This window comes from Nycticebus coucang, chromosome 7, assembly GCF_027406575.1.
Source record: "Nycticebus coucang isolate mNycCou1 chromosome 7, mNycCou1.pri, whole genome shotgun sequence".
Lineage (NCBI taxonomy): Eukaryota > Metazoa > Chordata > Mammalia > Primates > Lorisidae > Nycticebus > Nycticebus coucang.
This window is the reverse complement of record NC_069786.1, coordinates 129927826-129943934: the sequence shown is the minus strand read 5'-3', so window position 1 is coordinate 129943934 and position 16109 is coordinate 129927826. Positions and strand designations below refer to the sequence as shown.

Here is a 16109-nt window from a genome sequence, read left to right as displayed (position 1 = left end):
GAACTCTGGGGGAGCCCGACTCGTCCTGCCAACCCAACAGGTCTGGGGGAGGCAACAGAAGCAACAGCCAGCTGCCAAAAGGTCCGTTCACAGATGACCACAACAACATTCATTAAGCTGATGTGTCATCTACTTCCGGAAAGGATTTTAGTAATAAATTTAAACTCCCAGGCTGTGTTCTAACCACTAATTGAACATTTACTGCTATCAATTAGGAAAAAAGCTGCCTACACATCCTCCGAAAATGGAAATCTATCTTAACACAGATTATGCCCAGGGCTAGAAAGGACTTTGGGGTGGGGAGTGTGTGTGTTGGCGGGGGTGGGGTGGGATGTCTCATACTGAACTTCTAAACATGGGTCAGGGCTGGGCTGAATGGATGAGAATCTCTGAACATTGTTAAGAAAAACACATTTCTGGGCCCAAGCCTGCAGATTCTCCCAGTCTCTCTCAGGGAAATCATAGGCATTGCACACTTTTATTTTTCTGGTTCCCCTTTCCCTTGAGGCGCCACTTTGCAGCCTGTTTAGGGGCCCCTGTTTGATGTCCTCATCACCCCCATTTTGAGAAGGACAAGCGTATAGCATCTTGATCCCTTACCGTATCACCTGAAGGGGGTTCGACTGCCTACCACTCTGGCTCCCTGTGGTTCCACAGCCACTTACCTCAAAGGTGACAGGAGGGATGAGGGAACGCCGGTGGGAGGACTCGGGACCCTCGTGCAGCAAGGCCTTGACCTGTGGGCATCAGTGGGGACATGGAGCCAGCATGTCTGGGCAACTCTGTGCAAAGAGGGGGCCAAAGAGAAGCCAAGAGCAGCTACAGGATCCCCACGAGTACCTTATCTTCGATGGAGGACAGCAGACTCGTCAGCTGGCTCAGCTTGGACACCATGTTGATGGGACTGGCCTCACAGGGCACCTGGCAGAGGAGGGAAAGAGTCCGCGAGGGCAGCAGTGCTGAGTGAGAGCCATGGAGAGGAGTCACGCCAGGCTCTCCCCACACGTCCCCTCATCCCATCCTCCCCACAGCCCCGGGAGAACTATTATTATCCCCACTGGCAGACAAGGACACCAGGAATATCGACTATCTTCTCAAAATTTGCAAAGCCAAAAAATAAATCTCCACTTCTTCCCTCTAAGTCTGCCTCTGCCCTGGTGCCTGTCGCCTCACCTGCTCATTTACCTAAACAAAGCTCCAAGACGGCCATGAACGTCACCTTTCCTCCTCCCACGACTCCTGCCCAATGTTCCTGTCCTACTTCCAAAATACGCCCAACCCTACTGCTTAAAATCCCAGTCTAGCTCCTCCCCACTTCAGGGAGAAAGTTATCTGGACCTCCCGCTGCCCTCAGGGACTCCTCCTTTCAGATCTGCCTGGAGCTCCACTTTCTGAGGAATCTCCAGAGATTCTATTTCACTTGGGAGGGACACGGCCTTGCCATTTGGGCCTCAGACCCACAAAGAGGTCTTCCCTGACCACCCTCTCTAAAATAGCCCCCAGGTCATCTCTATCAAGTCACCTGCTTTATTCTCTATCAGTCACCACAAGCTAAAATTCTCTCCTTCCTGTAGGGTTTCATTGTATGTCTCCCCCAGATCATAGGCACCCTAAGAATTGAGACCAGGAACACTGTGTTCAATACTGCGACCTTGCTGCTCAGAATCGCGTCTGGACAATGAGGATGCACAGGAAAGTTGTTCAGCAAATACATGGAACCCAGAGAGCTGTAGTTACTTGTCCAAGGTCACACGGCTAGTAAATAGCAGAGCAGAAACCTGTGGTCCTGTCTGCCTCGCACCAAGTACATGGTCTCATGCATGTGTTCACAGAGCAAACGTTTACGAGGCATGTGTTCATGCTGGACACACCTCCAGGCACTGGGGATTTAGAATTAATAGGACACCATCTCTACCCTCCAGAAGTAGGATGAGCAAATCAAATATATGCAGGACTGACTTGAACACAAAAAAGAATGAAATGGGAGTTATCACCAATTAGGCAATGTTCTTTACCTACCCCCTTGCTCCTAACAGCAGCCAGGCTACACTTGCTTTTGATCTCAGTTTTCCTTCCAGCTACTTTAGTATAGTACTTCTACCATCACCACCAGCATCACCACTGCCACCTTTACTACTACGATCAATAGCATTGTCATGATCAATAGCACCACCAGTCATCAGCACCATTACCACCACCAACACCACCACCAACATCAACACTACAAATAACAGTGCCATCCCTACCATCCCCACCATGACCACTACCACTTCCACCATCATCACTGCCCCCACCATGACCATCATCACCATGACTACCACCTCCATCACCACCATCACTACTGTCCCTACCATGACCACTACCACCTCCATCACCACCATCACTACCTCCACCATGTACACTACCACCTCCATCATCACCATCCCTGCTCCCACCATGACCATCATGACTACCACCTCCGTCCTCACCATTACTACTTCCACCATGACCATCATCACCATGATTACTACCTTCATCATTAACATCACTACCATTTCCATCACTCTCATTACCACCTCCATCATCACACTCACTATTATCCTCAAGCACCACACTAGCCCCCCGTCACAACTATCACCACCATTATTATGTCAGTTAACAATGCTTTCTCTGACTACATTCTGGTTTTCCCCTTGCTGCTTAATAAAGCTCACAATTCATCTACAGTTACTGTCAATCAGGGAAGTAGCTGGAAGGACTGCAGCTGAGACTCAGGCCAGGGCACATGAGGCAGGCTGGTCGGTAGATGAGACAGCTCAGGACCCATTTTAGGGTTGTTTTTCTCATAAAGAACTGACATAATAACACAGATTCAAGGTTCCTCATTTTCCCTGTTGGATGCTTGGAATTACCTGTTCTCTACCCTGGGAAGTCACCATGCAGTTTTAGGCTGATGTCTTTGCCCCTCTCAGATTTGTGACTTTGGAGGAGGGCTGGCAAAATCTTACAAAGCATAATCAAAGTTATTAACAAACACGGAGTTAGTGCTTGGAACAAAAGTTTTGAGAAAAATATTGGAATTTCCCTCTATCTCTGTCTAATGATAATGATTATTTAATGAGTTCTTATAATGTGCAGAGCACATTTCAAATGTATTAACTCAACCATCCCTCACGTGTATTGGTTCTTCTTTTTTTTTTTTTTTTTTTGTAGAGACAGAGTTTCACTTTATGGCCCTCGGTAGAGTGCCGTGGCATCACACAGCTCACAGCAACGTCCAACTCCCAGGCTGAAGTGATTCTCTGGCCTCAGCCTCCCGAGTAGCCGGGACTACAGGCGCCCGCCACAACGTCCAGCTATTTTTTGGTTGCAGTTCAGCCGGGGCCGGGTTTGAACCCGCCACCCTCGGTATATGGGGCCGGCGCCTTACCGACTGAGCCACAGGCGCCGCCCAGTTCTTCTTTTTTTTTATTTTGAGGCAGAGTCTTAAGCTGTCACCCTAGGTAGAATGCTGTGACCTCATAACTCACAGCAACCTCCAACTCTTGGACTCAAGCGATCCTCTTGCTTCAGTTTTTCTATTTTTAGTAGAGACAGGGTCTCGCTTTTTGCTCAGGCTGTCTCCAACTCGTGAGCTCAAGCAATTCACCCACCTCGGCCTCTGAGTGCTAAGATTATAGGCGTGAGCCACCACACTGGCCTGTATTGATTCTTCTCATCTTTGTTTAGCTTTGTGGGTAATAGAGCCAAGAGTGGTCTGTTTATAATCAGGATAAACCAGAGATTTGAAGGAGGATGAACCCAGTTCTCAGCCAGTGGTGTTTTGACCCTCAAGGGCATTTGATAATGTCTGGAGACATTTGCATTTGTCACAGCTGGAGGATGCTAATAGTGTCTAATGGGTAGAAGCCAGTGTGTGCCCTACTATGCACAGGACAGTCCCCCTCAACAAAGAATCATCCAGCCCCCAACGTCCCTAGGGTTGAAACTGAGGGCATAGTTCTCAGCTTAGCCTCTCAGTAGGTGAACTGGAATGAGGGCCACCTGTGGTTTACACAAGCTGGCCTAATCACCTCTCTTTACTTTTTCAAAGGAGGACACAGGCTCTAAGGAGGGCCTTCTTTCTCACACAGGGCAGACCCAGGTCTCTCCCCAGCCCTAAGGCCAGTAATCACTTGGATAATGTTGCATTTTGCATCCTAGCAGTCTTTAAATAAGTTCCCTTGCCCACATGAGGCAAGAGGCCTGATGTTGCTAAGAGTCTACCAGAGTCAGCGGTCTCACACCCAGTTTCACTTACTCCCTCACCTAATCCTGTAGTTGGATATTACTATCCCCATTTCACAGATAAGGAAACTAAGGGTGAGTGGGATTTTGAACTTGAGTGTTTCCTCTCTTCCAGGTGGCCTCAGAATTCCTCCTTTATTTGTGAATTTCTGAAGGCTTATCATGAGTGACTGCTCTCTGCTTTCTGTAAGTCCCAGATGTCATAAGGACGGGTTGGGAGCCAGACTTACCCCACTCTGCATTTGTCACAGCTGGAGGATGCTAATAGCGTCTAAATGCAAACACTGACCCCTGTGAGCAGCACCCTCACCAAGCAGCAAGCACCCTCCAGGCTGCAGCTGCCTGTTCCTGGAGACCATCTCTCCTAAACCACTTCAGAGATCTGGCTGTGTGTTTTTCCACCCAAACTATTTAAATTCTAGTGTCTGGCAGGGCCCATTTCATCTAGATTTGCTTTTACTTTCTTGGAAATTAATCCATTATTCTCTAGAAGAGAACAGTGTTTTTTCGTTTAGAGACAAAACCACAATGAAAAGTCTCTCTCTTTTTAAAATTTATTTATTTTTTTTTTGAGGCAGAGTCTTACTGTCCCAGAAGTTGCCTCCAAAGCTGCCATACATAGAGAAAAAGGGAAATTGTGGCTAATTATACCTTTATCTACAAAATATTCATTATGAATTTTTTTTTTTGAGACAGTCTCACTATGTCGCCCTCGGTAAAGTGCTGTAGCACCATAGCTCACAGCAACCTCAAATTCTTGGGCTTAAGCTATTCTCTTGCCTCAGCCTTCCAAATAGCTGGGACTACAGGTGCCCGCCACAACGCCCGGCTATTTTTTGGTTGTAGTTGTCATTGTTGTTTGGCAGGCCCGGGCTGGATTTGAACAGCTCCAGTGGATGTGGCTGGCACCCTAGCTGCTGAGCTACAGGCACTGAGCCTTCATTATGAAATTTTACAAAATATTCTCTACATGTTGGCCGCTTCTTTGTAAAATATAGGGTGATGTCGGTGCTGTATCTCAGCGGCTAAGGCACCAGATACATACAACGGAGCTAGAGAGTTCGAATCCAGCCTGGACCTGCCAAAACAGCAATGACGACTGCAACAAAAAATAGCCAGGCATTGTGGTGGGTGCCTGTAGTCCCGGCTACTTGGGAGGCGGAGGCAGGAGAATCACTCGAGCCCAAGAGTTGAAGGTTGCTGTGAGCTGTGATGCCACAGCACTCTATCCAGAGTGACAGTTTGAGGCTCTGTCTCACAAAAAAAACCCCAGGATTGAGGGAGGCGCCCATAGCTCAGTAGGTAGGGCGCAAGCCACATACACTGAGGCTGGCGGTTTGAACTGCCCCAGGCCAGCTAAAACAACAATGACAACTGAAAAAAAAAAAAAAAAAGATAGCCAGGCAAAGTTGTGGCAGGCGCTTGTTGTCCAGCTACTTGGGAGGCTGAGGCAAAAGAATCACTTAAGCCCAAGAGTTGGAGGCTGCTGTGAGCTGTGATGCCACAGCACTCTACCAAGGGCAACATAGTGAGACTCTTGTCTCAAACAAACAAATACATATATATAGGGTGACTTTAGGGATATCCTATATATCCTTTCCCCATCTTAAAATTGGGTGTTTCTACTTAATTATTTGTAGGGGCGGGTTGTTCGTCTTTGTTTTTCAAGATAGAGTCTTCCTCTACTGCCCAGGTTTGTGTGACATGGAGTCACTGTAGCTCACTGCAACCTCAAACTCCTGTGTTCAAGAGATCCTCCCACCCAGAGTGCTAGGATTACCTTACACATGAGAGCTCCCGTACCCAGTCTTGCAGGAATATTTCAAAAAGATACATTAATACTTTGTCCTTAATTCTTCTTTTTCTTTAAATTAAAGTAAGTCTGTAATTATATTTGAGTCTCAAGTGGCTTGCTGGTATGTCCTTAATTCTTTATACCTAACATTTGTTGCAAGTTATTTTCTCTCAAGATACAGCTTTTTTCTTTTCTTTTCTTTTTTTTTTTACTCTTTTAAACTTTGCTGGTAACAACTATTTTTACACAGATCTTAGCTTAATGGACAACATGGCCTTGGCCCAAACTGGTCAGGCCATGATCCCTGGAGGGAGGTGGAGGAGGGGCAGGAGGCAAAAAATGGGGTTTAGGCACCTCATGTTTTTCTTTCCTTTCCGTGTCTTTTTGAGACAAAGTCTCCTTCTGTTACACAGGCTAGAGTGCAGTGGGGTCACCGTGGCTCACTGCAACCTCAAACACCTGCGGTGACTTGCCTCAGCCTCCTGAGTAGCTAGGACCACAGGCACTTACCCCCGCACCCTACTAGCTTTTCTATTTTCAGTAGAGATGGGGTCTCACTCCTGCTCAGGCTGGTCTCCAACTTCTGACCCCAGCCATCCACCCACTGGATGAGAAAAGATGGAGACAGGCCCTGCTTCTCTCCTTATTTGGCGCTAAGTAAACAGTTCTGCTGATGGGTGCATAACCTGAAATCTTTACTCTCCAAGTCCAAGTCTGGCAGTAGGAAATGCCTTCCTGGGGAAGGCAGGATGCTGAGGCTCCCACCGTCACCCCAATGTCCAGGTGAGCAAGCGGTGGGCAGTGTCCCCCTTCTTCCTTCTGAGCCCTCTGGACACTGTCCAACTTGTCCCTCCCAGTTTACTGATCTCATCCTTCCAACCCCAGACCCTTTACCTGAGGACGTGGACGGAGGCCGGGGGAGAGCTGCTGGTCAAACAACCTCTGCAGAGACTCCAGGGATGGGAGGGTCCGGACGACTTCCCTAGGGCAGCGGGACAGGTGAAGGTCAAGGATTAGTGGGCACAGAGAAGAGCTTCAGAGGCAGTGCGGGCTCTAGCCACCCCTGGTCTGGCAGAAGCAGGTAATCCTTTTCAAAAGGACAAGCCCGGGCAGAGACCAAGGCTTGCCAGTGTCGGCCCACCCACCCTCGACCCCCACCCATCCCATCCCATATCAAACTGGAGTTGTCATGTGTAGTACTGATTTTACCTGGGCTTTGGTTTAGCCAAACTAGACCATGTAGCCTGTAGAAAATTTGAATCTTGAATCACAAAATTGCTTTGAACTCAGTCACCTCTGTTCCCAGCCTTCAGGATTTAGAAGAATCTCTCACAGACACACATACCCTGGGTGTTAAAAATGCAAATTTCGGGGCCCAACCCGGTTTAGTCTGGAATCTGCATTTTAAATATTGGGGCTTCCTGGCGCTGGTGATCCCTGGATTCTGATGCAAATCTCCTCCTGGCAAGTGGAGGCCCAGAGGGATTTTTCTATTGTCTCATCCACTGATCACTCCTTACTGGGCTTCATCAATTCCCTTCTCCTCTTTTTCTACTGTTGTTTTAAGTGTGATGGGCAGACAATTTTGAGTTCTATTTTTCACTTTTTATTTCATCAAAAACTGTTCATGTTTTTATATTTTTAGCATTCTGATGGTTTCAAAACATTCTATCAAGTGAAAGTGCCAACACTGATTGCTAGATATTTGGGTGACTGAGATCTTTGCTATCATAAAGAAAGGCTGCTCTGAACAGCTCTGTTCATACAACTTCTCTTATTTTCAGTTACAGAATTAGGATAACCATCGATGATGGCTCTTAGTATTACCAAACCCTAGGGAAGATACCAGAGTTAGCGTCACCAGCTCTGCTCAGACATGCTCATTCAATAGCTCTAATTTCTGCACGTTCTCTCTCTTTTAATGGGCTAATCCATTGATGAATTCAAAATGGATTTACATATCTGTAATTTCTAATGTCTGAGTATTTTTCTACTCTTGATTTCTGGTTAATTTCTAGTGTATTCTTCTTTGTATAAATTGTTTTATTTACTTTGCCAATTTTGCCTTGGGAATTCTGTTAGTATTTTATATATTGGTATAAACTTTACATATTATCTTCCTTTTTATTTAATCTAGATGTTGTGAGTGTTTTGTTTTTCCTTTATGTATTGTCATCTGGGGGGGCTGGATTTTATTATAAAATGATATATAACATAATTTTTTTCTTTTTTTGAGATAGACTATCACTCTGTTGCCCTTGGTAGAGTACTGTGGCATCACAGCTCACAGCAACCTCAAACTCTTGGGATCAAGTGATTCTCTGGCCTCAGCCTCCCGAGTAGCTGGGACTACAGGCACCTGCCACAATGCCCAGCTGTTTTTTTAGAGACAGGGTCTGGCTCTGGCTCAGGCTGGTCTCAAACCTGGCCTTGGCCTTCCAGAATGCTAGGATTACAGGGGTGAGCCAGTGTGCCCGGCCTTATAATTTATTATTGTCATCTTGTTTCATCTTCTCCTGGGTAATCCTTTTCTTACATTTGTTTTTCATCAGTATTTAATAAGGCGAAATCATTTGCTTGTTTTAAATTGTTTTCTAACTCTTGTTATGATTATGTTACGTTGGAGGGTTTTGTTGTTTCTCTATGTTTAATTCCTTACCTCATCTATAGATTACTATTATTGTTTTTGATGTGTGGTAGAGCTGAGTTCCTCCTACCTGTGTTCTAATCAGTTTCATTTGACAGCAGTTTCTCTTTTGCGTCCTTTTCTTGGGTTAGTTCATTGTGTGAGCTCTTCCTCAATATTGCAGGATTTATTTCCAGGCTGTATCTCATTTATTCAACTAAAACCCCAGACTTTCCCAGGCATAGGAGGCAGTAAATTGAATTATAGATTCCAGAAAGGTGTGTCAGTTTTCCGACTTTCAAAAAACATCCTTTGGGGATCACAGATGATAGTGGGGAGGTCTCTGACAGGGGGAGGGAGGGAAGCAATGGGCAGGTACGGTTCTGAGTTTTGGTCCCCCCTTCCCAAGAGCTGCTGGTCCCTCTCTTGGCAGAGAGGGACCTTATTCTGTTTCAATAAGCAGAAAGGATGCCAGGCTAGAACATTTTCTTTTTTTTTTTTTTTTTTTTTTTTTGGTTTTTTTTTGGCCGGGGCTGGGTTTGAACCCACCACCTCCGGCATATGGGACCGGCGCCCTACTCCTTGAGCCACAGGCACCGCCCCAGGCTAGAACATTTTCCTGAAGCACTACTTCAAAACAGTTTCAACATCAAATAGATTGTCTTCCCTGTTCTCATTTTACAAAATGTTACTCTAAAAACACAAACACACTCCCGCAAATGGAATCTTCAGGATTTTCTAAGAATTATGCTGCTTTTCTCTGTATTTCTAACCGTTTTAGAGCTTTGAAAGATTTGATTGGCTCTCAGACACATCTGGAGGTGTCAGTTAGGGTCAGAATCACACAGGGACTGCAGCTGGAGTACATCAGAAGAACCAGCCTTACTGTGCAAAAGGATTTGTCCAAGGACCTAATCGTTGGCAGGATCCCTGGAAAGAGCATCCAGCCTCTGGCTCCTGGCTTCAGAGATCCCAGCCTCTGTCTGTCTGGCTCCCGGTCTCGGGGATCCCAGCCTCTGTCAGGCTCCTGGCCTCGGGGATCCCAGCCTCTGTCTGTCTGGCTCCCGGTTTCGGGGATCCCAGCCTCCATCTGGCTCCCGGCCTTGGGGATCCCAGCCTCTGTCTGGCTCCCGGCCTCAGGGATCCCATTCTCTGCCCGTCTGGCTCCCGGTCTCGGGGATCCCAGCCTCCGTCTGGCTCCCGGCTTGGGGATCCCAGTCTCTGTCTGGCTCCCGGTTTTGGGGATCTCATCCTCTGTCTGTCTGGCTCCCGGTTTTAGAGATCCCAGCCTCCCTCTGGCTCCCGGCCTCGGGGATCCCAGCCTCTCAGCCTCCCTCTGGCTCCCAGCCTTGGGGATCCCAGCTTCTGTCTGGCTCCCGGCCTCAGGGATCCCAGCCTCCATCTGGCTCCCAGCTTGGGGATCCCAGTCTCTGTCTGGCTCCTGGCTTTGGGGATCCATCCTGAAGGCAGAGCTGCTACTGGGAGGATCAAAGACAGAGAGGGCTACAGTTCTCCAACAGGTCTGGTCCCAGGGATAGATGGAAAAGCTCAGTTCCCCTCCCCGTCCCTGGTCTTCCGGGACTGCCCAGAAAGCCACCTCCCACCTTGTTCCCTGCCATTAATTTCCCCAGTTCCCAATTTCCATCTAGCACATCCAGTGTCTCAGAACCCAGAACGATAAACTGAGAAAGAATGTTTGGTGCTTTGTTGTTTCCTTTATTTTTGCTTCCTTGATTTTTTTGCATCTTTTCCTTGTCTTGCTTTAGCAAAATTTCTTAGACAGTATTAACATCGGATGATGTCTTTTTCTTTTGTTAAAATGTTTAATGGAGTGATTTAATGTTTCCCTGTCGAGTGTGATTGGTTTTACTTTGACACATATTGCATTATTAAGGAAGTAGCTTTCTATTCTCTTAAAAAAAATTTTTTTTTTTTAATTAGACGAGAATTGAAAGTTTTATCTATTAGGACTTCTATGCAAATGATTCCATTATCTTCTAATCTACTGTTAAATTACGGTGCTTTCTTCTTGTTGTCTTATCTTTGGAACGATTTCTCAGGTACATCCTCCCTTTTTCATGTTGCTGAATTCTATTTGCTAGAATGTTACTGAAATGATATATATTAATAAATATACAGTATTAAGGTGGAGCAAGATGGCAGCTGAGTAACAGCTTCCTTGCATCTGGGCACCGTGAGTCTGGGGATATAGGACTCCAGGCATCTCTGGCTAGTGGGATCGGCCTATCATCACCCCTGAGAGGATACAGGGAGTCAGCGAGAGACTTCTGGACCCCAAGAGGAGGACTAAAACAGTGGAAAACCGTCCACAGGCATGAGAACTTAAAGAGCAAGAGGAACTGAAAGGAAAATTAGGGCAAGAAAACAGATAAAAGAAATCACTCATGAGGAAGAATCAGCAGAAAACTCCAGGCAACATGAAGAACCAGTCCAGAACAACCCCGCCAAGGGACCACGAGGTAGCTACTGCAGAGGATTCCACCTATAAAGAAAGGTTAGGAATGACAGAAAGGGAATTTAGAATACACATGTTGAAAACAGTGAAAGAAATGATGGAAACAATGAAAGAAACTGCTAATAAAGTGGAAAATAACCAAAAGGAAATTCAAAAACAGAATCAAATAAGAGATGAACGATATGAAGAATATAAAAAGGATATAGCAGAGCTGAAGGAACTGAAACAGTCAATTAGGGAACTTAAAGATGCAATGGAAAGTATCAGCAACAGGTTAGACCACGCAGAAGAAAGAATTTCAGAGGTAGAAGACAAAGTTTTTGAGATAACTCAGATAGTAAAAGAGGCAGAAAAGAAGAGAGAGAAAGCAGAACGTTCACTGTCAGAATTATGGGACTTTATGAAGCGTTCCAACATACGAGTTATAGGAATTCCAGAAAGGGAAGAAGAATGCCCCAGAGGAATGGAAGCCATACTAGAGAATATTATAAAAGAAAATTTCTCAAATATCACCAAAGATTCTGACACACTGCTTTCAGAGGGCTATCGGACCCCAGGTCGCCTCAACTCTAACCAAGCTTCTCCAAGACACATTGTGATGAACCTGTCCAAAGTCAAGACAAAAGAAAAGATTCTGCAAGCTGCCAGGAGTAAGCGCCAGTTGACCTACAGGGGCAAATCCATCAGAGTGACCGCAGACTTCTCTAATGAAACTTTCCAAGCAAGAAGACAATGGTCATCTACCTTTAATCTACTTAAACAGAACAATTTCCAGCCCAGAATTCTGTACCCTGCTAAGCTTCAAAATTGACGGAGAAATGAAATCATTTACGGATATACAAAACATTGCGGAAATTCGCCACAACAAGACCAGCTCTACAGGAAATACTTCACCCTGTTCTGCACACTGACCACCACAATGGATCAGCAGCAAAGTAAGAACTCAGAAATTAAAGGACAGAACCTAACCTCCACACTGATGCAAAAGATAAAACTAAGCAATGGACTCTCACAAAATAAGACGAATAGAATACTACCACACTTATCAATTATCTCAATAAATGTTAATGGCTTGAATTCCCCACTGAAGAGACATAGATTGGTTGACTGGATTAAAAAACACAAGCCATCCATTAGCTGTCTGCAAGAAACACACCTGGCTTAAAAAGATAAATTAAAGCTCCGAGTCAAGGGTTGGAAGACAATTTTTCAGGCAAATGGAATTCAGAAGAAAAGAGGAGTTGCGATCTTATTTTCAGATACATGTGGATTTAAAGCAACTAAAGTCAAAAAAGACAAAGATGGTCACTTTATATTGGTCAAGGGAAAAATACAACAAGAAGACATTTCAATTCTAAATATTTATGCACCCAATTTAAATGCTCCCAGATTCTTGAAACAGATCTTACTCAGTCTGAGCAATATGATAACTGATAATACCATAATAATAGGGGACCTTAACACTCCTCTTACAGAGCTGGACAGATCCTCTAAACAGAAATTAAACAAAGATATAAGAGATTTAAATGAGACCCTAGAACAACTGTGCTTGATAGACGCATATAGAACACTCCACCCCAAAGATAAAGAATAGACATTCTTCTCATCACCCCATGGAACATTCTCCAAAATTGATCATATCCTGGGACACAAAACAAATATCAACAAAATCAAAAGAATTGACATTTTACCTTGTATCTTCTCAGACCATAAGGCACTAAAGGTGGAACTCAACTCTAACAAAATCACTCAACCCCACACAAAGGCATGGAAATTAAACAATCTCCTGTTGAATAACAGATGGGTGCAGGAAGAAATAAAACAGGAAATCATTAACTTCCTTGAGCATAACAACAATGAAGACACAAGCTACCAAAACCTGTGGGATACTGCAAAAGCAGTTTTGAGAGGAAAATTCATCGCTTTAGATGCCTACATTCGAAAAACAGAAAGAGAGCACATCAACAATCTCACAAGAGATCTTATGGAATTGGAAAAAGAAGAACAATCTAAGCCTAAACTCAGTAGAAGAAAAGAAATATCCAAAATCAAATCAGAGATCAATGAAATTGAAAACAAAAGAATCATTCAGAAAATTAATGAAACAAGGAGTTGGTTTTTTGAAAAAATAAATAAAATAGATAAACCATTGGCCAGACTAACGAGGAATAGAAAAGTAAAATCTCTAGTAACCTCAATCAGAAATGATAAAAAGGAAATAACAACTGATCCCACAGAGATACAAGAGATCATCTCTGAATACTACCAGAAACTCTATGCCCAGAAATTTGACAATGTGAAAGAAATGGATCAATATTTGGAATCACACCCTCTCCCTAGACTCAGCCAGGAAGAAATAGAGCTCCTGAACAGACCAATTTCAAGCACTGAGATCAAAGAAACAATAAAAAAGCTTCCAACCAAAAAATGCCCTGGTCCAGATGGCTTCACTCCAGAATTCTATCAAACCTTCAAGGAAGAGCTTATTCCTGTACTGCAGAAATTATTCCAAAAAATTGAGGAAGAAGGAATCTTCCCCAACACATTCTATGAAGCAAACATCACCCTGATACTAAAACCAGGAAAAGACCCAAACAAAAAGGAGAATTTCAGACCAATCTCACTCATGAATATAGATGCAAAAATTCTCAACAAAATCCTAGCCAATAGATTACAGCTTATCATCAAAAAAGTCATTCATCATGATCAAGTAGGCTTCATCCCAGGGATGCAAGGCTGGTTTAACATACGCAAGTCCATAAACGTTATCCACCATATTAACAGAGGCAAAAATAAAGATCACATGATCCTCTCAATAGATGCAGAAAAAGCATTGGATAAAATCCAGCATCCTTTTCTAATTAGAACACTGAAGAGTATAGGCATAGGTGACACATTTCTAAAACTGATTGAAGCTATCTATGACAAACCCACAGCCAATATTTTACTGAATGGAGTAAAACTGAAAGCTTTTCCTCTTAGAACTGGAACCAGACAAGGTTGTCCTCTGTCACCTTTACTATTCAACATAGTGCTCGAAGTTCTAGCCAATACAATTAGGCAAGACAAGGAAATAAAGGGAATCCAAATGGGAGCAGAGGAGGTCAAACTCTCCCTCTTTGCTGACGACATGATCTTATACTTAGAGAACCCCAAAGACTCAACCACAAGACTCCTAGAAGTCATCAAAAAATACAGTAATGTTTCAGGATATAAAATCAATGTCCACAAGTCAGTAGCCTTCGTGTACACCAATAACAGTCAAAATGAGAAGCTAATTAAGGACACAACTCCCTTCACCATAGTTTCAAAGAAAATGAAATACCTAGGAATATACCTAACGAAGGAGGTGAAGGACCTCTATAAAGAAAACTATGAAATCCTCAGAAAGGAAATAGCAGAGGATATTAACAAATGGAAGAACATACCATGCTCATGGATGGGAAGAATCAACATTGTTAAAATGTCTATACTTCCCAAAGCAATCTACCTATTCAATGCCATTCCTATCAAAATATCAACATCGTACTTTCAAGATTTGGAAAAAATGATTCTGCGTTTTGTATGGAACCGGAAAAAAACCCGTATAGCTAAGGCAGTTCTCTGTAACAAAAATAAAGCTGGGGGCATCAGCATACCAGATTTTAATCTGTACTACAAAGCCATAGTGCTCAAGACAGCATGGTACTGGCACAAAAACAGAGACATAGACACTTGGAATCGAATTGAAAACCAAGAAATGAAACTAACATTTTACAACCACCTAATCTTTGATAAACCAAACAAGAACATACCTTGGGGGAAAGACTCCCTATTCAATAAATGGTGTTGGGAGAACTGGATGTCTACATGTAAAAGACTGAAACTGGACCCACACCTTTCCCCACTCACAAAAATTGATTCAAGATGGATAAAGGACTTAAATTTAAGGCATGAAACAATAAAAATCCTCCAAGAAAGTATAGGAAAAACACTGGAAGATATTGGCCTGGGGAAAGACTTCATGAAGAAGACTGCCATGGCAATTGCAACAACAACAAAAATAAACAAATGGGACTTCATTAAACTGAAAAGCTTCTGTACAGCTAAGGAGACAATAACCAAAGCAAAGAGACAACCTACACAATGGGAAAGGATATTTGCATATTTTCAATCAGACAAAAGCTTGATAACTAGGATCTATAGACAACCAAATTAATCCACATGAAAAAAGCCAACAATCCCATATATCAATGGGCAAGAGACATGAATAGAACTTTCTCTAAAGATGACAGACGAATGGCTAACAAACACATGAAAAAATGTTCATCATCTCTATGTATTAGAGAAATGCAAATCAAAACAACCCTGAGATATCATCTAACCCCCGTGAGAATGGCCCACATCATAAAATCTCAAAACTGCAGATGCTGGCGTGGATGTGGAGAGAAGGGAACACTTTTACACTGCTGGTGGGACTGCAAACTAGTACAACCTTTCTGGAAGGAAGTATGGAGAAACCTCAAAGCACTCAACCTAGACCTCCCATTTGATCCTGCAATCCCATTACTGGGCATCTACCCAGAAGGAAAAAAATCCTTTTATCATAAGGACACTTGTACTAGACTGTTTATTGCAGCTCAATTTACAATCGCCAAAATGTGGAAACAGCCTAAATGCCCACCAACCCAGGAATGGATTAACAAGCGGTGGTATATGTATACCATGGAATACTATTCAGCCATTAAAAAAAATGGAGACTTTACATCCTTTGTATTAACCTGGATGGACGTGGAAGACATTATTCTTAGTAAAGCATCACAAGAATGGAGAAGCATGAATCCTATGTACTCAATTTTGATATGAGGACAATTAAGACAATTATGGTTATGGGGGGGGAAACAGAAAGAGGGAAGGAGGGAGGGGGGTGGGGCCTTGGTGTGTGTCACCCTTTATGGGGGCAAGAC

General features: G+C 43.9%; 1 protein-coding gene across 2 annotated transcripts in view; it reads right to left on the bottom strand.

Annotated features, from left to right (window-relative positions):
* INPP5D (inositol polyphosphate-5-phosphatase D) overlaps positions 1-16109 on the bottom strand; it is a 129952-nt gene that overhangs the window by 48756 nt on the left and 65087 nt on the right. For both annotated transcript variants that reach the window (XM_053597130.1, XM_053597131.1), the window contains exons 6-8: positions 6956-7043; positions 841-921; positions 666-737 (exon numbers count right to left, since the gene is read on the bottom strand). In XM_053597130.1, the coding sequence (XP_053453105.1) occupies positions 666-737; positions 841-921; positions 6956-7043 (241 nt within the window). The remainder of the gene's footprint in view (positions 1-665; positions 738-840; positions 922-6955; positions 7044-16109) is intronic.